The 22,205-nt window shown below is 35.4% G+C and overlaps 4 protein-coding genes across 6 annotated transcripts; 1 reads left to right on the top strand and 3 right to left on the bottom strand.

Annotated features, from left to right (window-relative positions):
- LOC109710957 (probable auxin efflux carrier component 5b) lies at nucleotides 3,672-7,201 on the top strand. The gene is given in 7 exon segments (XM_020233787.1): nucleotides 3,672-4,217; nucleotides 5,740-5,821; nucleotides 5,824-5,881; nucleotides 6,403-6,488; nucleotides 6,560-6,717; nucleotides 6,845-6,921; nucleotides 7,027-7,201. Coding segments are annotated over 7 exon segments (1,071 nt in total). The 5' UTR covers nucleotides 3,672-3,680; the 3' UTR covers nucleotides 7,100-7,201.
- LOC109710797 (E3 ubiquitin-protein ligase RNF4-like) lies at nucleotides 8,162-12,276 on the bottom strand. 3 transcript variants are annotated; one of them, XM_020233558.1, is made up of 6 exons: nucleotides 12,131-12,276; nucleotides 11,342-11,621; nucleotides 11,026-11,089; nucleotides 9,728-9,828; nucleotides 9,070-9,113; nucleotides 8,517-8,674 (listed from the first exon to the last, which is right to left on the bottom strand). In XM_020233558.1, exons 2-6 carry the CDS (start codon nucleotides 11,555-11,557, stop codon nucleotides 8,659-8,661), a joined length of 441 nt encoding a protein of 146 aa, XP_020089147.1. In that variant the 5' UTR covers nucleotides 11,558-11,621; nucleotides 12,131-12,276; the 3' UTR covers nucleotides 8,517-8,658. The 3 variants fall into 3 exon arrangements, with proteins under 3 accessions (XP_020089145.1, XP_020089147.1, XP_020089146.1); XM_020233556.1 differs by lacking the exon at nucleotides 9,070-9,113 and having other exon boundaries at nucleotides 8,162-8,674; XM_020233557.1 differs by lacking the exon at nucleotides 8,517-8,674 and having other exon boundaries at nucleotides 9,079-9,214.
- Nucleotides 14,127-18,038, bottom strand: LOC109711046 (RPM1-interacting protein 4-like). Its single transcript, XM_020233933.1, has 4 exons — nucleotides 17,881-18,038; nucleotides 15,649-15,741; nucleotides 15,161-15,352; nucleotides 14,127-14,364 (listed from the first exon to the last, which is right to left on the bottom strand). Exons 1-4 carry the CDS (start codon nucleotides 17,884-17,886, stop codon nucleotides 14,332-14,334), a joined length of 324 nt encoding a protein of 107 aa, XP_020089522.1. The 5' UTR covers nucleotides 17,887-18,038; the 3' UTR covers nucleotides 14,127-14,331.
- Nucleotides 19,495-21,685, bottom strand: LOC109709771 (50S ribosomal protein L28, chloroplastic). The gene is made up of 2 exons (XM_020232090.1): nucleotides 21,446-21,685; nucleotides 19,495-19,936 (listed from the first exon to the last, which is right to left on the bottom strand). Exons 1-2 carry the CDS (start codon nucleotides 21,633-21,635, stop codon nucleotides 19,704-19,706), a joined length of 423 nt encoding a protein of 140 aa, XP_020087679.1. The 5' UTR covers nucleotides 21,636-21,685; the 3' UTR covers nucleotides 19,495-19,703.

Below are 22,205 nucleotides of genomic sequence, written 5' to 3'. Positions count from 1 at the left end.
TCGTCCCTAAACATTTCGCTAGAAAAATTCTCGAATGGTAGATGATTTGGAAATCCACTAAGTTTAATTAGTCATTCTTCTCAACAAGAAATTGATAAGGAATTTGATACCAATTATCATTTAAAGCATAAATACCATTAATTTAGTACTAAACTATTTTAGTACCGTTACATATCTTATCGACTCTTTTGGGTGTTAGGGCATCGAAGTCGATCCAAAGTGCTCTTGATTCCAAGCAGTCCTAAGCTTAATTCCCACACTCACTCTTTAATGGTGTGGGTTCTTCTTCTTTTTTTTTTCGGCCTTTCTATTATTATTATCACTATTATTATGTTTTTTTCCGCGGGTGCACATGCCATGGCTTCCATGGTCTTCAACACTTATGTGAATAGAGATATTAAGATCTAGTTTGATGACATGATGGCTAAAAGCACCATTATACTATAGAAGTTTAGAATTTCAAAAGAGTTGTTTTCAATCTTTACTTCTTTATATTATATAATTGTCGTTGCAAGCACTATCAGACAAGAATGTCGCTACATGCATGCTTCTCCGGTAGCAGTTGAATTTTAAAGCATCGGAGGAGGAAAGATTTATCATAAGCACTTTTAGATTTTTTTTTTTCGCATTTTTTATTGTGTAAAAAGATGCTTTTAGCGATCACATTATCAAATTTGGCCTAAGACTATTTGTGAATATATTGTCTTATTATCATATCAATTTTTTAGGCACTATTTAGATGAAACGACAATGGTTCAAGAAGAGATGCCAAAAGGTTTAAATGACAAAAGAATGAGAAAGATCCTATGGCCAAACTACCTTATTTTGTCTGCTTCCTAGTATAGACAATTAAGTATATATGTAACTATGTAAGGCTCAACAAAGCACTTCATTAGTGCTCCATTATTCTTACTGTCCCCTCTCTCTTAGCTGCCCATTTACTATAGTATAAAAGCCAGATACTGCTAGAAGTGCTCTTAAGCTCAGCATAAATGGCCAAATTAAGACATGCATATATATATATATTTGAGTGCATGTTATCCTGGATATGGAAAAGTTTCTATGCTAGCTAGGAGATTAAGCAGTCCAATGCTTTGAAAAACATATTAAGTAGCTTAGTCTTGTTTGGTCTTTGTGCTTTTTCTATTTGTGTCTTCTTCTTTTTTTTTTTCCCAAGATGTTGTTATTCTGTAATCCGTTGTATTATTACAAGCTAACCAGCAAAAACAAGAATAATGTGAAACAACTGTTGTACTCTAAAACCTTAAGCTGTAGAGAACGGTGTTTATATATTTTTATATTTTAACAAATAAGGCTTCGCTCTTATTAGTAATTAAGCTCCCAAAGTTCGGGTTTTAATTTGGAACCTATTATGTTTATAATGGCATTTACAGCGAAAGTTAATGGTAGGACTTTGACAAAGAACAAGAAACTGATCTATTTGTGTTTAAATTTACAAGCTCCATTCAATCCAAACAAATAAACCTTTAGGCATTATATATATATATATATATATATATATATATATAGTTGTGGTAGATGACTAGGAATGGCACATTGTTTGGTTGTTTTTGGCACAAAAGAATCATTTTTTAAATTGAAATTTCATAGTTGTAGATTACTTTTTTATGCATTGACAACAAATGCTAAAAGGTTAGGGCACGAGTCGAAAATTAATGGTAAAAAAAAGTGAAAAAGTAGTATGATGATCGAGCTTGTAATGAAGGGCTTTATTCCACTTGCAGACACTTGGCAAAATGCTTGAATAGAATAAATTTAACGAAATTCGATCGGATGAAATTTTTGTTTGCGTTAAATCGAAGTTGGATTGAAAAAATTTATTTTGTTTTGCTGTTTGGTAAAAGATAAGAAATTATTTTAGTACGAGGAGAGAAATTCATTAAAACTCAACATCCTTGGCCAAGCACACACAAGGCATATGCATGCAACATCAAATTCATATGCAGTACTTCATGTTCACATCAACTGTATCTTGGTTTAGCCAAAAGTATCATTGCAAATGGAGTAGAGCATCATTTTGATAGAATATATGGCTTGGGTAACCATAGTATAGCTAGCTCTTTTTCATTAGGACTCTTAATTAAAGTTTGTCTCTTTTTAAGTATCCTTTTCCAATTTTGTCTCTACTTCTATATCACATGCATTAATGGACAACATTGCATAAGCATATACATGCGCATCCACTACAAGATTAGCCTTTAATTTTATGCCTTCTCTCTCCCTCACACCTCACTCACTCACCTTTCTAATGTTCCAAAGCACTTTTCCCTTCGGAAATGTATGATAAATCCAAAATTATTGTGTTTCTTTAAAAATTTAATCTACCAGAAAACGATATAACATGCAGCGGTAACTGGCCCTACTTGATCCCCAAATTAATTTCTTTATATTAGTGAAGAAAAATATTGTAAATTATTATCTAGTGTCCTTCATTGTTAAAATTTTTTGAGTAATTAAGAATATTTTAGTTAACCAACGAGTCAGAATTAAAATTTACTAGTATATATATATATTTATCTTTCTTGTAAGGCAGAGTTTAACTTTGGTATAATTTATAAAATATGGGAAAACTAAAGCTAATAGAGATGTTTAAAATTTTGTTGACCATCCATTGTGCGCCTTAATTCTACATAAAACTTGTGGCTCCAGTGCTGCTGGTATCATGCATGAACCACGTTACGCATATGTATACATATATACCAACCCTCAACCCTTTGCATGCTATATATATATATATATATAGTATGGCTGGAATACTATCGATAGCACCAAGGGCTTGTTGCTATTTAGTTTTTCACCGTTAGATTTAATCCTTTGATTATTTTTATCCGTTAGATTATACTATTTAACCAACCACCTAATCAACCCTAAGAGGCCCACATCATTCTAAACGCACATTTCTCAATCTAAAGCCTAAAAACCTAATAGCACCAAGCCCTTGGTGCTATCGATAGTATTCCAGCCTAGTTCTATATATATATATAGAGAGAGAGAGAGAGGGCTGGTATGTTTCTGGAAGTATAGAGCCCTCCGTGCTTTCAAGTTGTTTTCGATGTTCGGACTTTCGAATTGACGATCGGCTCCGTTAGAATTGATCTAGAGTATTTGAAGTATCTAGAAAATAAATTTTGTGATTTTTTGATATCATTTGCCTAGTGATCGAAGGGGCTCAAAATCAATAATTTTAATGGCCGTAGTGAGCCGGTTGCAAGTTTAACGGTGTAGAAATATCCAAATCACATGAAATTTTGATAGAGAATTCTTTATACCATACAAAACAAGATCAGTAACTTTGATCTAAAATTTTAATGTCATATTATCATATTTTGTAAGATTTTTATTTTCAGTCATTGATTTTGAGCCACTTCGATCACTAGGCAAATAATATCGAAAAATCGCTAAATTTATTTTCTTGATACTTCAAATTCTCTAGATCAAGTCTAACTGAGCCGATCGTCAATTCGAAAGTCCAAACATCGAAAATAACTTGGAAGCACAGAATGCTCCGTGCTTCTAAAACCATACCAGACGCACTCTATATATATAACCACTCTATCTAAAGCAATACGCACTCTATATATATAACCACTCTATCTAAAGCAATAGTAGGAACGTAAGGTAACTCACTGGAGAGAGAGAGAGAGAGAGAGTGATCTGGGATGATAGGGTGGGGGGACGTGTATAAGGTGGCGGCGGCGATGGCGCCGCTGTACGTGGCGCTGGTGCTCGGCTACGGGTCGGTGAGGTGGTGGAAGGTGTTCACGCCGGAGCAATGCGGCGCCATCAACCGCCTGGTGACGCTCTTCATCCTCCCCTTCTTCGGCTTCGACTTCACTGTCCACACCAACACGCTGGCCATGAACTACCGCGTGCTGGCGGCCGACGCCATCGCGAAGGCGCTGGCGGTCGTCGCGCTGGCGTGCGTGTGGGCGGCGGCGGCGTGCGTCGGCAGGACGGCGAGGGAGAAGAAGGAAGGCGGATCGGGCGGGGGGTGGGCGGTGACGGGGTTCGCTCTGGCGGCGCTGAACAACACGCTGGTGGTCGGGGTGCCGCTGGTGCGGGCCATGTACGGCAAGTGGGCGCAGGACCTGGTGGTGCAGCTCTCCGTGCTGCAGGCCGCCGTGTGGTTGCCGATGCTCCTCTTCGCCCTCGAGCTGCGGAAGACCAGGATCGGCTTCTCTTCCTCGACCGCCCCCGTCCCGCCGGTATCTTTAATCCCAAAAGCACAGTTAAAAATACGTAATTAATTCACTTAAAAAGGTACAGTTGGATTGTGACTCAGCTTAATAAATCTTCTGCCACTTCGTACATAACTCTATTTAATTTGTGTTAGAATAAATACCGCAACGAAAATTTAATTGTGATTTAAATTTAACTAAATATTATTATAAAAATAAATAAATACAAACTTACATATAAACGCAAATTCAAATAAATATTTAATTGATCCGGAAGCGTGCGAGGCACTGCCCTAAGGCGTATTTCCGTCCTTACGTGCGGGATTAACCGGAAACACCGCCCCAAGGTACTACCGGAATTCCTCCTATTGCGAGCACGATCGTGAGGGAGGTTGACGAAGACTCTTTCAACACCCGATGATAAAAAGATCAAAGCCAAATAGATAAAAATAATAGATAGAAAAAAATATATATCCTCCAATGTTTCTGTTTGTAAAGTTCATATCATGAACAGTAGAAAGAGTACTATATAAAAGGGTGTGAATATAGAACATGTTGATAGGTGAGCTCATGTTGGTGCATTTTCAAATTGGATACCCCAACATTCTACTCCAATAATTAATTCCATTTAATTTATGCTTTAATGTAAAATAAAGGAGAAATAAATTAAATTTAATCCATCCAATTAATTAACATAATAAAAGACAATAAATGAGAATAATTATAAAACTAAATGAGATTTGGAGATTTTGGATTTTACACCAACAATTTGATCTTTCATTATTTCGAACATAACTCAATCCAATCTGACCTTCCGTTGTAAAGCAAAATGTACAACAAATTATACACAAATTGTTTGGCAGTTATAAAAACATTCAAAAGGTCGTTGTCTGAAATGCGAATGAGCTCATTGGGGACAAACAGTTTCGGCTCTCTTTGATCCCTGCGAAAGAAAAGAAATGAAAATGATGATATACTTCCATTTAATACAAATGAAAAAGAGTCTATTTTTCTTTTTTATTAATTTTCTTGCTTTCTTTCTGTTTTCGATAAAAAAAAGTTAATTTTATCAGTGGTTTGTAGACTTTAACCTGTTCTTTATTTTTTGATCTCCAATTAATCTTTTTTTTTTTTAACATTGGTTTTTAATTTTTTATTATTTATTTTAATTAAATTGCAGTGTTAAATACTCCGTTAACTCTAATAAAAAATGCCACATCAATATTAAAATAATAATTGCTACGCCAATACCACAATAACACCAAATCTTGTCAAGTAATAATTTTTATTAGAATTAATGGTGTTTACAGTAGTAAATTAAAATAGATTTTATAGAACAGGAATCTGATCATAAGGAAAAATGCACGTAGATTGAAAGACCAAAATTGAAAATCAAATAGGCATGAAAAAATAATTTTCTTCTTTTCTCTCACTCTCTCTCCACTAAAATTCAATTCAAACTTTTTTTTTTTTTTTTTTTTTTTTCTACTCTCTATAGTTTTTTCCTCAAAACAGGTCATTAAAGATGTTGAGACTAAAGATGAGGAGGAGGGCACAGAAAGCGCAGACAACAAGTGCAGTGTCATTTCGCGTGTTGATGAAGACAGTCTGGGTTAAGTTCGCAGTCATCCAAACTTCTGGGCGAGCATGGTCGGCATCACCTGGGCCTCCATTGCCAGCAGGTGAGCAATCAGTGTTTTTTTTTTTTTTTTTTTTTTTTTTTTTTTTTTCCTGGTTCGGTTTGATTCGGTTCACTATACTATTTGAATTAAATCAAAATTTTGATCTTAGAATATTGGGAGCCAATTTAAATAAATTAGTGTTTGCATAATAAATTTACTTAATTTTTTACTTCATAAAGTGGAATTATACTCTCTTTTTTTTTGATTCTGCAGATTCTGACTACTTTTAAAATTTTTTAAGCTAACCAAAAGAAAAAAAGTCACCATCGTCACCATCGTCGCTTTATCACTGTCCCCCATCCACTGCCACTGTTTAATAGAATACGTTGCACGCTTATTAAAAGCATTTGTGCAATAAGCGCAATATTAACCAATGGCTTAGAGTTGCACATATGCGAAAAGTAGTTACGCATGTTCGAACACGATACGTGCAATATAAAATGTGTGCAAACATTTCAATGTCGCACTAAATTTCGATAGAAAGATGTTCGATATTGGTTATCTTCTTCATGAATTTGTAGATGGCGCATTGAGATGCCGAGCATAATCGAAGGATCAGTGCAGATCATGTCGAGGGCCGGTGCCGGAATGGCTATGTTTAGCATGGGTAAGCACATCGAGTTAGACCCTCCTAAATAAGTATAAAATCTTCAACTGAAGTTTCTGCTTGGTGTTCAGGACTGTTCATGGCACTGCAAGAGAAGTTGATCGCCTGCGGGCCGAGATTGACGGTCGTCGGAATGGCTTTGCGGTTTATCGCGGGACCTGCAGCCGCCATGGTCGGTGCCATCGCCGTAGGACTCCGCGGGGACGTCTTGCGTCTGGCTATCATACAGGTTTAGATTCGACTTTCGAAGTTTTGATTGGAAAATGCATACATTCCTAAACATTGGGAATTAGAATTAAGTATACATTGCGAAGTACTACAAATTTTAGTATCGCCAACGAATGTATTTTGTGTAGGCTGCGTTACCTCAATCGATCACCACATTTGTCTTCGCAAGGGAGTATGGGTTGCATGCTGAGGTGCTCAGTACAGCGTAAGTTGTTGTTCGTTAAAACTACAAATTTTTAACTTTATGTAGTTCTTATTTGATTGGTTTGTTTAACTAATATATTCTAAATTATGTTGATTAACTTTGCAGTGTCATCTTTGGAACGCTTGTTTCCCTGCCTGTGCTAATTGCATATTACGTTCTTCTGGGTTTAATAAGATGATGACACTCCATTGCCCATCACAAATATATGTACATAAATAACAATTTTTCGTTTTTAGTTCTCTTAGCAGTTATGTTGGACTCTTTTTACTCCCCATTTGATCTGGGCATAAGTTTGGTTTAATTTTATCAATGAAAGGTTATACTAGCACTGGCGCAAAGGATGTGGTATTCTTTTCTTAACGGATTATCCAAGACTTTAAAATTAAAAAGATGTGTAATCTTAGATTAAACGGATTATCCACGGCTCAAAAATTAAAGCAAAAGCAACAATAATGATCACCATCTTATTGGCTTAAATAGGTCAGCGTCCTGTCCTGTGACGGAAGATCAAGTGGGTCGAGTCATGTTCGAAATTGTATGAGGCTGGATTGGACCGAGTCATGTTCGAAGTGGCGTAAGGCTAGAGCCGAGTGACAATCAAGATCTGTGAACGCTGAATCTATATACTTTAAGTAAATTCATTACGTATTTCTAACGATTTGAATTTTTGGGATTAATAGTTAGCGCCGACGATCCGGCACATCTCAATACTTATTCTATAATTTATAAAGCTTTCATTTCTGAAGCTTATAAATCAGCTGTTAGGACTTCTTCCAGCAGCTCTGCTTCCCACAGCTGTTTTTTAGGAGACAGCAATTAACTTGCATTCTTTTCGGAACATTACTATTCACATCCTACAGAAATCAAAATAGCATGGAAAAATGAAAAGGGATGAGAATGAAATCAATAGTTACCCCATTCTCTGATATTAATATCTACTGATTAGCATCTTGATATCACACCCTTATATATTCCAGTTGATATGATTTTCAACATGTTAAAAAACTTATTTATTGAAAACATCATAAGGGTTGAAAACTTATAACGGAGTACATTGTTCGGTCCATACGAAATAAGAAGCCCAAAATTTGTAACTTTCGATACAGAGTTCTTTGGGGATGATTAGATTCTGATTTTCAAGCCTCAGAAATAGGGGGCCGTGCACAATTCGTACTATCCTCCTCTAGTGGAGGAAATGAACACTTCCAGTGTAAAATTAGTTGTCCAGGTCCTGTACCAATGATCTTCACATATCCCACTATTTCACTAACATAATGTTACTAAAAAACTTGCATTTGGTACAGCAGCAGAAACAGAAAGATGATTCTTTAAACACATATACAACACAAGTTTGTCGAATCACAAGAACTAGCAATTGTCAACAGAGAGCGAAAATATTGGAAGTAAAAAAGAAAAAAAGGACTGCGAATGTGACCCAAAATAGGCAGTTATTAAGACTTAAAGCGAGCGAAACAGATGCGCAGAGAAAAAGCGACCAAAATATCCATCTTCCTCATTCAGAATTTGGGAGGTAAACCCTATGGAAGTTGTTCACGGTAAGCTTCCTTCTACAATTGGGGCATCTCTTCTGAACCTGAATTGCGGCCTTGATGCAGCCCTTACAGAAAACATGGCCGCAAATAGTTGATGACGGCTCGACCATCGTGTTCATACATACAGGACAGGTGAATGTGGGTTCCTTCGGAACCTCCTTGACAACGGGCCCCGGATTACTTTTCACCACATCTTTTTTCTGCAATTAAGAGAAGTGGAAATTACTATAGATTAATGTCAAATCAAATGTTTATTAAAGAAAAGAAAGCTGTAATACGATTAAAATACATCAATTGCTTGATGGGTTCAATCTAATTCCTCTGAAATCCAAATCGACGCTTAAAATGATGCCTTTCCCCCTTCGAAAATACTCTGAAAGAGTATTGATGAGAATAACTTGATGTAAGAGGACTAAGTTGACGAGAAAGCTGACAATAGTTGATAAAACAAGAGGGGAAAAATCACTGAAGTAACTACGAGATGGTTTTAAGTTAAAAGTACCTAATTTAGTGTGACTTATGGGTTTATGGCAGTAACAATACAAGCTGTAGGAAAGCAAGCTAAAAGTGTAAATATTAAGTTTACCAAGATTACCGAAAAACCGGTGAAGCGCCTCTTTGGCTTGGCTTCTGGAGTAACTTTTCTACCCAGAAAGAAGAAGCTTAAGAAACTTGGCATTTAGCAAATACCAGCTCCGAAGCTTTTGCTGTGGTAAGAAGCTGAAAAGAGCATTTTGGCCCTACAAGCAGAATCACTAAACATGCTGCAGCAGATGCTGTTGAGGAGATTTTAATAAAAGCTGCTAGCGCCTTCTGGAGACTCTCCATCCAGGCCAAACTGATGCTAACAGAACTATTGAAGAAAAAAGGCCTTACTTATACGGATGGTGGAGGATGATGAGTGACCTCTACTCCTCTCGCAGGTTTTAATCAGCTATCTAAAGAAGATCATTGCCAATAACTAAGCAACCCAAGATCCACCTATATTATATGCTAGAAAACACTAGAAATTGTTGAAACACCCAACTGTCCAAACCCCTTGCATTAGTATGTTTAAGTAATTGTTCTCACAAAATGGTTGAGTAAAAGATCAGCAAAAATAGCAGAAACATACTCCAATTAACGGTCATACTGTATCAATTGCCACATTTTGTTAAAAAAAAAAAAATTGTGATGCATTTGAATCACAATGAAGAAACAACATAATCTAGAATGGTACACAAGAAATAAAACATAGAAAAAAAACAACATACCTTGGCACTGTAGCCTCCTTCCAAATCTTGATAAACATCATAATTTGTGCCAGTCCTATTCAGTGGAGCCGTCCTAGATTCATTGTTTCTGATAGAGACGCCTGAAAAGAAATGAATATTAATTTGGCATAAACAAGAAAGAGTAACTCTCCAAAAAGAAAATTAATCTCAGCAGTTTAATGGAAAAAAATTGCATGTCTAGCCTGTTTATGCTGTGGCCAAATAACAATGATGACCTACAACAGGCAGCAGCCTCAGAACTTTTTACCATTTTTAGAGACAATTCAGCCACGAAAGATAGAAAATCACTCTGTAACATAAGGCTCTTGCAATCTTGCTAATAAATCCTGAGATTATTGCTCTTACTGAAGAAGCCACATGTGATCTGATGTATAGATCAACTTAGGCTAAAATTTTCGAACCCAGGCAGTCCTCGTCTAGTCCCATATGGATTATTTTCTAAATGGAAATCCCACAAATCTACCAAACATATGCAGTAGTAGTTAATTAAACATATGCAGTAGTAGTTAGGCCTTTAAAAAGGGAAAAAAATAGAGAAAATAAACAAAAGCCACACAACATGCAGAAGAAGATATACTTGTGAAATTCAATTAAAAGCCAATATTAACTTCCGAAAGCAAATCATAAAATACCTATCATACTATGGAAGAATAAACAAGTAAAGGGTCAATATGTCATATGCAAATAAAGAAAAGTTATCCCTGCAGATTGTTCCAGACAAAAATTGCTCATAGATGTTTGTCTTTAAATCCTGTAATAACGATCAACCTGAAAACAAAAAGGTATTCCACACCTTGATATTTACTTCGATATGTACTGACGCACAAATATTTCCTTTGGACAATTTTTTTTTTCGAATTTTCACTTTTCCTACCTCCTTTTGATGTTTCATATCGATGTTAATTCAGAAGCACAAGTTTTTATCTACTGTAAGCTATTACTTGATGCTACACACATAATGAACAGCAAATCACATATTATTCTACCAATGTAGTTCAGATCTCTTTTAAATTATTGTTTGAATTTTAAAATAATGAACTGCCTAAATCATAGGGTGATCTACCTAACAGCAGTCTAACATATTTTGACAACTATACAGAAAAAGTGTCTGATGAATGGTATAAACAAAGACATGAGCGGCATTAGCGACAAAATATTGCACATGTTAGATTTACTAAACAAAAACATTGCTTGAAGCAAATCCAAGACTGCTTGGAACCTATAACTACTTTATGAGCATTCTGTCCAAATACAATCAATTCAAGCAAAAATCTAACCTGATTCTGAGTCATCATCTAAAATTATTGTCGCAGGGTGTTCCCGTCTACTCCGGGCCCTTGTCTGTAATTAAAAAGAAAAAAGGAAGGAAATACAAATAAGTTAACAGATCATTCTCGCTGTAGCAATGATAATGAGACTATACATAAGCAGAGAAATCTACATCTAATTTGCCGGGCTTTGTTACCATGCAACACTTTTATACATGAGTTCAAGCACAACTAATGATTGCAAATATCAAAACTTTGCATAGTCAGAACAGGTTTCACAACCACAATTACATAAAATAAAAACGATGGAAATTAGCGAACGTACTTGGGGAACCCCTCTTGAGGAGGAGAGCAACTGAACTTCATCTTCAATAGCATCAACATCGATGGGCGCACGATTCAGCCCCACATTGGAAGCTGAAGTCGCATCAGCAATCTCAACCGGCAGAGAATTCAAGTCCAAATCAAATACCTCCTTTCCAAGCGGAATTTCGCGACCACGCCTCTTCATCGATCTCCTTGTCGGCCCCAGTGCGCTCATGTTGTGTCTTCGGGATATTTAGAAGCCTTTTACCTAACAGTACAACCCCTGGAATTTCTCCAAGCTACAACAAGAATAACACCCAATGAGTTCCAAGTCCTTCCAAAATGCAGCAAAAATCCAATCTTTCTCATCATTTACCCCTTTTCGTGACATAAATTTGAACAAATTTAATGTAAAAGGTTATTATCATCAAACAACAATTTTCCATATAATTCTATACACAAAAGCCCCAAATCCAAGCGTTTAAACTAATAGATAAATTAAACTAAAAAATCTTTTCCCTATTTAGCCCGATTTTGGGCATTAGATTAAATCAAAAAAGTTCTAATAAAAAAACTTTTTAGAGATATACGAAGCCCTAAATTTAAGTGCACCACATAGACAAAAGATCAAATCAGCAGAACAAATATGGAGCAAATCACTACTAAAATCGTCAAATTCCTGATCCAAACCACGAAGGGATAAGAGGAAAAGAACGCCCCTCAGCAAACGACATAAAACCTAGAAAAATAACCAAAAAAAACGCCAAAAAAGGGGGAAAAAAGCGAGGAAAGGATCGAGAAATCGCACCAAACGCGGGAGAGGCGTCGCCCTTGATGTGTGGGCTAGGGTTTTGAAGGTCGAGAAGCGATCGAGAATGAGGAGAGAAAGGGGAAGTTCTCCGCTTTGAGAACTCGCCTTTATACATTTGTTTCCTTTCACCGACCACGTTTTTCCCCACTGCCCTTCGGAAAATTGTAGAGTACTCCCTATTTTATTCCGATATTAATTCTTGCTGCCCAGGACACCAGCTTTCGTACTTTCATAGGTCCACAAGAAAGGAAAAAGAGTTTTTTTTTTTGCATTTACCCCACTCAAAGAAAAGTTTATAAATAGTTCTATAAAATTTATATTTACAATATTGACTCTATTTTCGCAATACAAACGCAACGCGAGTGCCACATAAGTAGGTAAGTTGAACGCGGTGAACTATCACTGTGTCCAAACACGGTGAATCCGTATTTCATTATTTTTCTACAATAATATTACTTAATATTTAGAATTTAAGATTTAGAAAGAATATGGCGAATCATTCACAACTTAACTTCCACCGCCATCGACGCTCCCGTGGCGCTCACGCGCTTGCGTCACAGGAATAGAGTCAATCCTGCAAATATAAATTTTATAGTGTTTATAGAAAAAAATTTCTAAAAGGGCTAAATGCAGAAAAAGCCTAAGGAAGAATGTAGAAAGCTGCTCTAAAGTTTAGATATTTCAAAAGAAGACTCCTATAAAGTTTTAATTTGGGTACTTTGACCGTTGAAACTTTACCAAAATTTTAAAGCAAAGAAAACAGGTTTATGATTGCACAGTACGCCCAGTGTTATCTCAATATTAATACTTAGTCCCTGTAAACCAGTTTCGTACTTTGATACGTCCAAAATAAAAGGAGAAAATGTACAATGACCCCTGAGCTTTCTAGTTTTTGCAAAGAATGCCTAAACTTTTAATTCCGCAATTAGACTTTTTAAACTATATTAAATAGTTTAATAGATTCCTTTTCTCAATTAAAGTTATAAATTATACAACTATTTTGATGAATATCGTGCACATAATTTTACACGACTTCAAAATACCAAAGAGATCTTTTTTTTATCTTCTCTAATTTTAATAATTAGGCATGAGGATTGGAGAACAGGATGAGCCTACGTTTGATTTTTTATACTTTTTTATATGTCAAAATAGGAAAACAAACTTTTTTGTATTTTAAATCTTTATATGATTATATGCAAGATACACGAACATAATGACTCTGAAATAAGTAACTTTAATTGAAGAAAGGATTTAATTGCACTATTTTACAAAATTTAAAAAGTCTTATTGTTAAAATTAAAAATTTAGATTTCTGTTTGCGAAAAAAGGTAAAATAAAGATAAGAGACAATTTTTACCAACAAAAAAAAAAAAAAAAGTTTCTCAAAGCACTTTTTGATACCTCAACCGTTAACACAAAGAAGTGCATAATTTTACGTGATTAGAGGATCAAACATTGAAAATAATTTCAAAAATTTTAGATCTTCTAAAGTATGAATACTTTTAAACCTCGCAATTCCAAATTAGACCTTAGACCCATTTGACTATGCTTCTACTTTTACTTTATTCGCAGTTTACATATAACAAAATGGTTGATAATTAGAAAAATATAAAGCTTTTGCTACGGCGAAAAGTAGAAATATAAGTTTAAAGCTCAAAAGTGAAAGTTTACATTTAGATCTTTCAATTTTACAGCAAAAATAAACTACCAGAAGGAATTTAGTATATTGCTTGTCCCAAATGCAATTCTCATATAATATTTTGTTAAACAATATTACATCGATAATAAAACCAAATAAGCCCTTAACTAACCATTTTAACCCTTTCTTTGAAAGATATTTCAAACGGATTGCGGATTAAAGTTTGTAAATAAAAGTTACATAATCCAAATCCACTTTAATTTGAAGCGCATGCAAATTTAATCAAATTTGAATCTAATCCAACTTGCAAATGCAACTTGTACAAGTTTGTGATATAGAGAGAGAGAACAAAAGTGAAGTGAAAGTAATTTTGCATGTAGCTATAAGAATCACCATCACAAGAAGCAAATAATTGGATACATTAGTAGCGAAATGCAACAGCAAAATACATCCATCCCATAAACAATCATCCTTAAAGTGTTCTCAAAAAGTGGAAAAAAAAATTACTATAGGAAATGTCCATAGTCCAAAGCTTCATACTCTCTTCGTCAGCAGCACATCACTTCTTGAACCAAGGGAAGCATGAACATCTCTGCAAAACCGAAATTAAAGTAAGTAATCGAAACAGGGTATCGATCTCCTCGTAAGAGTTAATGGGTAACAATGTTATGTTTCTAAATTGTAAGGTACCAGTTCGCTATCATGTAGATTCATCGACAGATATATCACTGTGAAACGATTGAATTATCAGATAACTTTTGGAAACAGACCTGTTGAAGGAGCACCGATTTGCTGGTTTCAGTAAAGTAAGTCCTAAGCTAAGCGATTATGTGTCATGGAATAGAACCGTAAATGTTGCACAGGGTTTGCATCATTTTAGCATCTAGCGAGGCTCAAATGTACGAGGCATTATCCATAACATTAGAATGAAACAAACTAACTTGGCCCTGAGACCAATCTTAATATGAGATTTGAGAATGAAAATGAACAAGCCTCCCGAAGAAAATTTTAGTAATAACTATGAATATCACTTCAACTACAGGCCATTTTGTAAAAGGCACTAGAGGTTCAATTTTTATTTGATTGACAACACCATATCATTAACTCATTTCATCACGAATAACACTACATACCCTACAACTTAGTTATTTTCTCCACATAGTTTTACTGAACTTTCTTTTTTTTGAAAAAGTTATAGGCGCTACGCCCTATAAGTTTCATTAGATTAAAACAAAATACAAAAGCTGCAGACCTGACAGATTGTGCTAATAGTTGCACAGCTCGATATCAAACTATTTATACCATCTCGAATCTTTGCAAGATGCTAATCTCAAGCAAGATGATATCAATTTTTTCGTAGTATGTGAATCTGTGAACAGTTCACGTACCGACGATTCTTTTCTGTTGTCATGATTGGAGCCATAGAGGTATCTTGCGTCGTCATTAATGATTGAAGCTTTTGCAGATCCACCCTGTTTCTCCTCCCTCACTTTATTGAATATGCCGGTGAAATTATCAGCCGATGAAGGATCTTTCTCATCCCACTCCCCAAACTTGGGCACGGTCGACCCCATCTCGGGCTATCATTTAACAAAGTGATGTTACGATTCTATAAGAACATAAACAAGAAACACCTGAAAAATTGTCTAATCACATATAAATACCCTTGCATAATTTGAATTCATGTATGCTGTTCGAAACTTATTTTTACAGAAGTGCATCTCTTAAGAAAACTTTTTCTGGAACAAAAACCAACTTCCCCCAATGAATTGGATGGCACCTCAACTGCAAATTTGAGGGGTATATGTATGTAAATAGATGATTTTGCAAGGTTATATATGTAGAAACCCCTCGATAAAAAGGAGACGGCAATTACTGATTCGTCGCCTCGACCACCGCCTCTCATCCTTGATCTTCCTGGAGTGTTATTAGGTCCATGGCTACCTCCCCCTTTACTCGAAACAGGTTGCTACAATGAAAGAATGAACAGCTTATTGCTACAAGAATAAGTTGCAAACAACTAGATACTAAAACCAGCAAACAAATAAACAAATCAGCATGTTTGATAATTTACTTGTTCCTTAAAATATGCAGATACCTCAAGGAGTGAAAAACGAACAGGACATTCATCTATGATACCCAGAAGATACTTTGAGTAGTAGAGATCTTAGTAGTTATAAAGAGGGTTATAGAGATAGTTTAAGGTGAAAAAGTAAATGCGCAAATTGCACCACGGGTACCCATCTATTCTAACTAGGCTTCACTTTAGCCCGTAAATTTACAGCTGCAGCAACTGGATCTCTAACCTTTCTTATCATCTATCCCATCTCAATCCTCATTTAAAATTCAATCAAGTGTGGTGAATAAAAGGGGACACAATTGCGAGTTCACCAATTTTTTGGGTCTTGCAGCTGATCAGAGAATCTGCAGAGCAGCTGGAGCAGCTAAAGCGAAGGATTAGAATTGGAATATTTGAACAGAAGATTATAAAATATGGAAGGACCTTGAATGCATCAAATAATGAAGACTATATGGACCCAATTGTAACAATTGAAAAGTCAGAGACAGAAGCTAAATCTCATAAAAAGGTTGAGGACCCATGTTGCAGTTTACCCAAAAGCGAGTTCCTACGCTGAAATTTACTTTTCTCAGATATCCTTTTGCAATATCCTATAACAGCTGTTCGAAATCTTCCCAGTCGATGCTTATATGCTGGATCAGACTCAGTCAGGCTCAAATATACTAATACTAGAGAAACTTACTTGACAACCCTAGACATTAATCAAAGTTTCCAAATGATTCTATAACATCTTCATTTAATGTTGAAATCTCCCAATCTCTTCTACTGAAATTGCAGCAAAAACCCACATGAAAACTAGAATTCAACCAAACTACAGCTTTTATTTTCCCCTGAAAAGTAGTACGAGCGTGAAAAACACACTTTTCAGAATCCTACTTCAGGATACTCTCAGATTACTCAAAATGGCACCAAGTTTCCCAAAAAAAGAATCGAAATCTATAGATTATAAAGACAAGATAGTAAACATCAGCCAAAGTCCAATTTTTCTCATCAACCACAACTGAAGCTAAAATTTTTCTTCCAATTCCACCCGAAAAAAAGAAGAAGAAGAAAGTACAAACTAGTAAATAAGACATCAAACTGGTCAGAACTTAAGAACTCCCATCTGGGAAGTGTTTGTTTGTTTTCCTTTCTTTTGTCTCTTTTGTCCTTTTCTTTCACCTTGAGACCTCGGCTTCTTCATTCTATAGCTAAATTCATTTGCTTAATGTACGGCACAATAGAATGCTACCTTTTTCTCCAAAAAAAAAAAACAAAAAAAAGAACAAAAGAAAAAACCACCTCCTATCTCCTCAATACCCAAATTACTCAAAGTAGCACATTTATAACCAAATATAGCACCGAAATCAACAGAGTAGTAAGACCAAAATGGTGAAATAAACACCCAAATTCCAAGCTTTTTTTTTTTCTGAATTCACCCACAATTATGTGATAATAACTTACACATAACCCAAAAAATAGCTCAAAAAAAAGAAGAAGGAGAATCCAGAAGTAGACAAATATCTATAAAACACCATTTATTGTAACCCCGTCTCCCCAACACCCATATTACTCAAAAGCAGCACCATTTCTCACCCAAAATAGCATGAAAAGATCATGCGAAAAAAAAACCTAAATCAGAAGCCAAATATAGTGCTCAAACTACTCAAAGCAGCACCATTTCTCACCCAAAACAGCATGGAAATCAACAGATTGCAAAGACCAAGATGCTGCAAAATGCCCAAGTTCCATTTCCCCCCCAATTTATGTGACAACAACTTAAACAGAACCCAAAATTTAACAAACATCAATACAAGAAGACACAAAAGGGCACTACCACTGAGATCCCAAAAGAGAACCCTTTATCCCAACACTCAAATTACTCAAAAGCACCATCATTTCTTACCAAAAATACCATGAAAAAAAATAATCAACAGAGCACCAAGACCAAGGTACTTAGAAATACCCAAGATCCAATTTTTCCTCAATCTACTTAACCAGGACCCGAGAATAACCAAATATCAATTAAAAAAACACGCGACAACTCACTGCCATTTGGGCGGAGGGAGATCCCAAAAGAGAAAAAGCCGCCTCTTTTGTGATCCAAGCAGCTTCAATTATGCGAAGTAGCCTCAAAGGAGCCTCTTTTGGGCGCCTCTAATGGATGTGTAGAGAGAGAGAGAGAGAGAGAGAGAGAGACAGCGAGAGAAATAGTTGTTGACGGGGAGGGGCAGCGGTCATTATTGACTGGTGAGTCACAGAGCGTCGGCATCTTCTTCTCCAACGCCTTTCTCCCACCCCACCCCGGGGCCTACGTACTACGAACATACTACGTATACCCTTATTACTCTCTTATTATTATTGTATTATTATTATTATTATATATACCTTTTTCCCTTGTACTGGAGCTCGAATATTAAAGCTGAGGACCCATAATGGCATTTAGCGCAGTTGGATTAATAATTTAACTGGTTAACTAATAAATAATAATAATATGGTATCTTTCCCTCAAATAAAAAATTAGTAAAGTTGAGGGTGGTATTCGATCCAATTTTCACTGCAACTTTCATTAATGTGATTTTATCTCTAAACATTGCCTAGTCTAGTAATTATTATCTACTCCAAAGTTTTGATTTAGATTCTGCGTTTTGGTGTTGAGGAGAATCGATTAACGATTTTAGAAAATATAATATAATTTTTATTTTTCAATGAAAACGTAACAATATGCACAAAACTGTCAGTATTCTAGAGATTCTTCTTAGTTAGGGAGATTAAAGAAAAAAGTGCATGCTTTTTCTGTGAAATTTCGTGATATTCGTTTTGACTCTCAATTTATGTAACTTTTTGAAATCTATGATTAATTTAGAATAATAATTGCTTTGTATGATTTCTAGATAACTGCTAATTTGAAGAAGAAGAAAAAAACTAATGAAATTCAAAATAAGATAAGATGAAAATCCTCTGGAAAGCTTTTGAATAGAAAGCTTTTGTTGGTGGCTCCAAAGTTGTCGTAGACTATTCGGTTCAAAAGGTTTGAACTAGAAAACATATTTTATAATGGTTACGTCGAAAACCAAATAAATATATTTTGCTGCATCTAATTTGTAATTGAATAGACACATGGTATAAGTCCGTGTGGTTCATCAAATATAGTTAGAGCAAAAGTACATGAAAGAAGGCATTTCCATTCTCTGCGGTAACACAAAATTATATTGTACCTGAATTTTTAAGATCTATGTAGTACGCTCACTTTTAAGAAAACAAGCAAAATAATTGTACATTGCATTTTCGTCAAAGGTAGCATATTCTCCTTACAATTTCAAATGGAGCCTTACATGGGACTGAAAGAAAAAAATAAAAAGAAAAGAAAAGATAATCCACGATTAAATGATGATTAATCTGTCATGTAATAGTTTAACACATTATTCTAAATGGCACTTTGCATTCAAACTGAATAAACCAACAATAAATGGCATTTTGCATTCAAACTGAATAAACCAACAATTTTGATTTAGATTTAATCGAGTTCATACGAACAAACTTAAGTGTGAAGCTCCCCAGTAAGTCCTCGTTGAGAAGCTCTCTATCTACTGACATATGTCTAAAGAGCACGTATCTCAAAGAAGCAACTGATACGATTGGCAAGAAAATTAAGCAAAAAAAGGTGAGATAACAATGAGACTACAATAAAAGATTGAGGAACTATGTTGCAATTTACTCTGCGAAATTAAAGCATAGAAACTAAAACTAATAATGTGAATTGCTGGCAAAACAAAAAGAGTTTTTCTATTTTCAACATAAATTGGCACAATGCGAACATAACAAGAAAAAAAATGGAAATAAAAGGAGAATAAACTGATGATTGCTTGAGCTCATTCTTTTCGGAGGTCAATTCCGGCTTTCTTCGCAACAGCATCCAAGCCGTTCTTCTCGATGGTCTTGAGCGCTTTTGTCGAGAGCCGCAGCTTGAGGTAGCGCTTCCCTGCCTCCCACCACACCCTCTTGTACTGCAGGTTCACAAATTGCAGCTTCTTCGTCTTGTGGTTCGAGAAGGAGACCTTGTTCGCCCTGTTCGCCTTCTTCCCGGTGAAAGGACACACCCTCCCTGAAAGAAGAAATATTTGAGTGTCGTTTCGCTTCAAGTTTTGGAGCAGCTTGCCAAATCTGGCGAGTAGAAGCTAGACACAAGACAATTATAAATCAAATAGACCGGAGCTTTTGCTGTGACGGAAAGCTGAAATAATTGTTTGGTTGTAAAGGCGGAAGCTCCAATTTGAAACATCAACTTTCACAATATGATATGAAGAGAATACCGGCAATTTGTCTTGCTTAACAATTAGATACAGAGTTATACGATATGAAGAGAATATTAGCAGATACAAGACTCAATACATCCAAGACAAAGGAATTTTCTTTTTTATGCTTTTGAAAAGCAAAATTTTGGCTGCTCATTCTTGTAACCGAACTAACAGCAAATCGACACTGCATTACTTTGAAAAAAGAAGAAGAAGAAGTTACCTTAGTAGTTCTAAATGTAATTATTCTATATTACTACAATTTATGTTCGATGGACACCCAAAGTTCATGAACAGTAGTTTAACAGCCAAACTTTTTGTCGAAGAAATAGGAGACATAGGAAGCAAAACAGAAACTGGAAATTGATGAAAATGGGAATTAATCAATAGTTTCTCACAATAAGACCCAAATTGCGGGATTTTGAAATTATTTAAAAAGGTTCTGAAATTGAATAAGAAAAGGATTTCTCAGCAAACTTCTACTCCGATATTATGATCAGACACCCAAAATTAGCTCTTTTGCATTAGTGAAGCAACAAAGTGTGACACTCAATATGAAGAAAAGATGGTTCTGTCTAAAGAACTCAAAATAAGTGCACAATTAAATATATCCAAGAATTATACATCTGATTTGAGTAAGGCTTCCACTTCTCTTTAACCTAGCTCGAATATAGAGAATTTTCCTCATTTATGACAAATCAATCTACAAGCAAAAAATTGAAAAAACATTTTTTCTTTTTCATCTCTGTACACCCTATTATTTCTTTGATAGAATTGTAGGGAGGCACCCACAACAATAGCCATTTAAAAATAAATTCCTAGACTTAATTTTTTTTTTTTTTTTTATTGAACCATCCTCAACTTTAATTTGTTTTGGTAAATTGAACTGGAAATACTGTTTAATTAATTAGTGGTGGTCCGATTTTGATAACAACGAATAATCAATTGCTAATGAAGCCGTTAATTTTAATGAAATACTCAATTCAATAGACTAAAATAACTCAAAGTAAACATACAAAAGTTGAGGAGATGCCGATCAAAAAATTAAAGTTCAGGTGCGTATTTCAAAATGGCTATTCTTCATACATTTTTATCTATTTCTAATTTCGTACTTTAAAAAAAATTAATATTTTGCGATGAACACTGAAAACGCAGTGCAATTCAGCAAGGGCCACACTAAATAAGTACTCAAAAGAGCGAAAATTCCCACTTTGCCAAAAGGATTCCCTAATTAAGCAGAGACTGAGAGGGATACCAATCACCATGAATTGAAAACAGAACATTCAGAAGGGAATTGTAGGGTTTTGAGAGAGGATTACGTGCGACGATGGGCTGGGTCGGGAGCTTATGGGGAAGAGGCGCGGGGCGAGAGATGCTGATCCTGGCTCCGCCCAACTGGGAGCTCGCGAACCCTAGCGTCGTCCCCCCGCCGCCGCCACTCGAAACCCTAACCCTAACCCTAGAGAAGGAGAGCGTGTAGCATTGGAGCATCGCCGCAGTTGTCGCCATTGGAGCTTCGTTTTAGCTCCGAATGGATAGAAGCGAAGGGCGAGTCACGGGAGTTGGAGGTGTAGAGGAGAGATAAGGTGAAGGGAAAACGGAATGGTTATTTGCTGAACCTGCTCCACCACGTCAGCGTGAATTAATTAAAATTTTGATATTATTTGTGCTAACACTTTAACAATCTAATCTAATTAAAATTAATGACATTTGGATTAAAACATAAATTATTGATTGATTAAGATTGAAAGTTAAAGGTGAAATAGAGCCTAGAGAGATTGGTTGAACTTGTATAAAATAATAATTTTTTAAATATTTGAAAATATAAATTATAAAATAATTTTGGTTGAAAGTATAGATAAAATAAAAAATTTGCTTAGCATGCCGGTACTTCATTAAATTGTAGAGCTTGATTACATAAATATACAGTTTTGACTATAAGATTATATGATTTCATCTTTAGTAATAAGAGAAAATTAATTATTTCCAAAACAAAATATAGAAAAAAAAATATTAATGAAGATTTTCAAACCTGTAAATTAGAATGGGTAAAAAAATAAAAAAAGATAGATCATGCGT

This window comes from Ananas comosus, linkage group 5 (genome assembly GCF_001540865.1).
Source record: "Ananas comosus cultivar F153 linkage group 5, ASM154086v1, whole genome shotgun sequence".
In the NCBI taxonomy this organism is placed as follows: domain Eukaryota; kingdom Viridiplantae; phylum Streptophyta; class Magnoliopsida; order Poales; family Bromeliaceae; genus Ananas; species Ananas comosus.
The sequence above is the reverse complement of the archived record's forward strand: the minus strand, read 5'-3'. Positions and strand labels throughout refer to the sequence as shown.

Coding starts and splice junctions, on each gene's coding strand:
- LOC109711046 (XM_020233933.1), bottom strand. Junction 15,353..15,648: donor GTGGTCGAGGCGACGAATCA/GTAATTGCCGTC, acceptor GTTAAATGATAG/CCCGAGATGGGGTCGACCGT. Junction 14,365..15,160: donor ACAACAGAAAAGAATCGTCG/GTACGTGAACTG, acceptor TCGGTTTTGCAG/AGATGTTCATGCTTCCCTTG.
- LOC109710797 (XM_020233556.1), bottom strand. CDS start 11,557: ATGAGCGCACTGGGGCCGACAAGGAGATCGATGAAGAGGCGTGGTCGC. Junction 11,090..11,341: donor CCTCAAGAGGGGTTCCCCAA/GTACGTTCGCTA, acceptor TTTTAATTACAG/ACAAGGGCCCGGAGTAGACG. Junction 8,675..9,727: donor AAGGAGGCTACAGTGCCAAG/GTATGTTGTTTT, acceptor TCTTAATTGCAG/AAAAAAGATGTGGTGAAAAG.
- LOC109709771 (XM_020232090.1), bottom strand. CDS start 21,635: ATGGCGACAACTGCGGCGATGCTCCAATGCTACACGCTCTCCTTCTCT. Junction 19,937..21,445: donor GACCCAGCCCATCGTCGCAC/GTAATCCTCTCT, acceptor TTCTTCTTTCAG/GGAGGGTGTGTCCTTTCACC.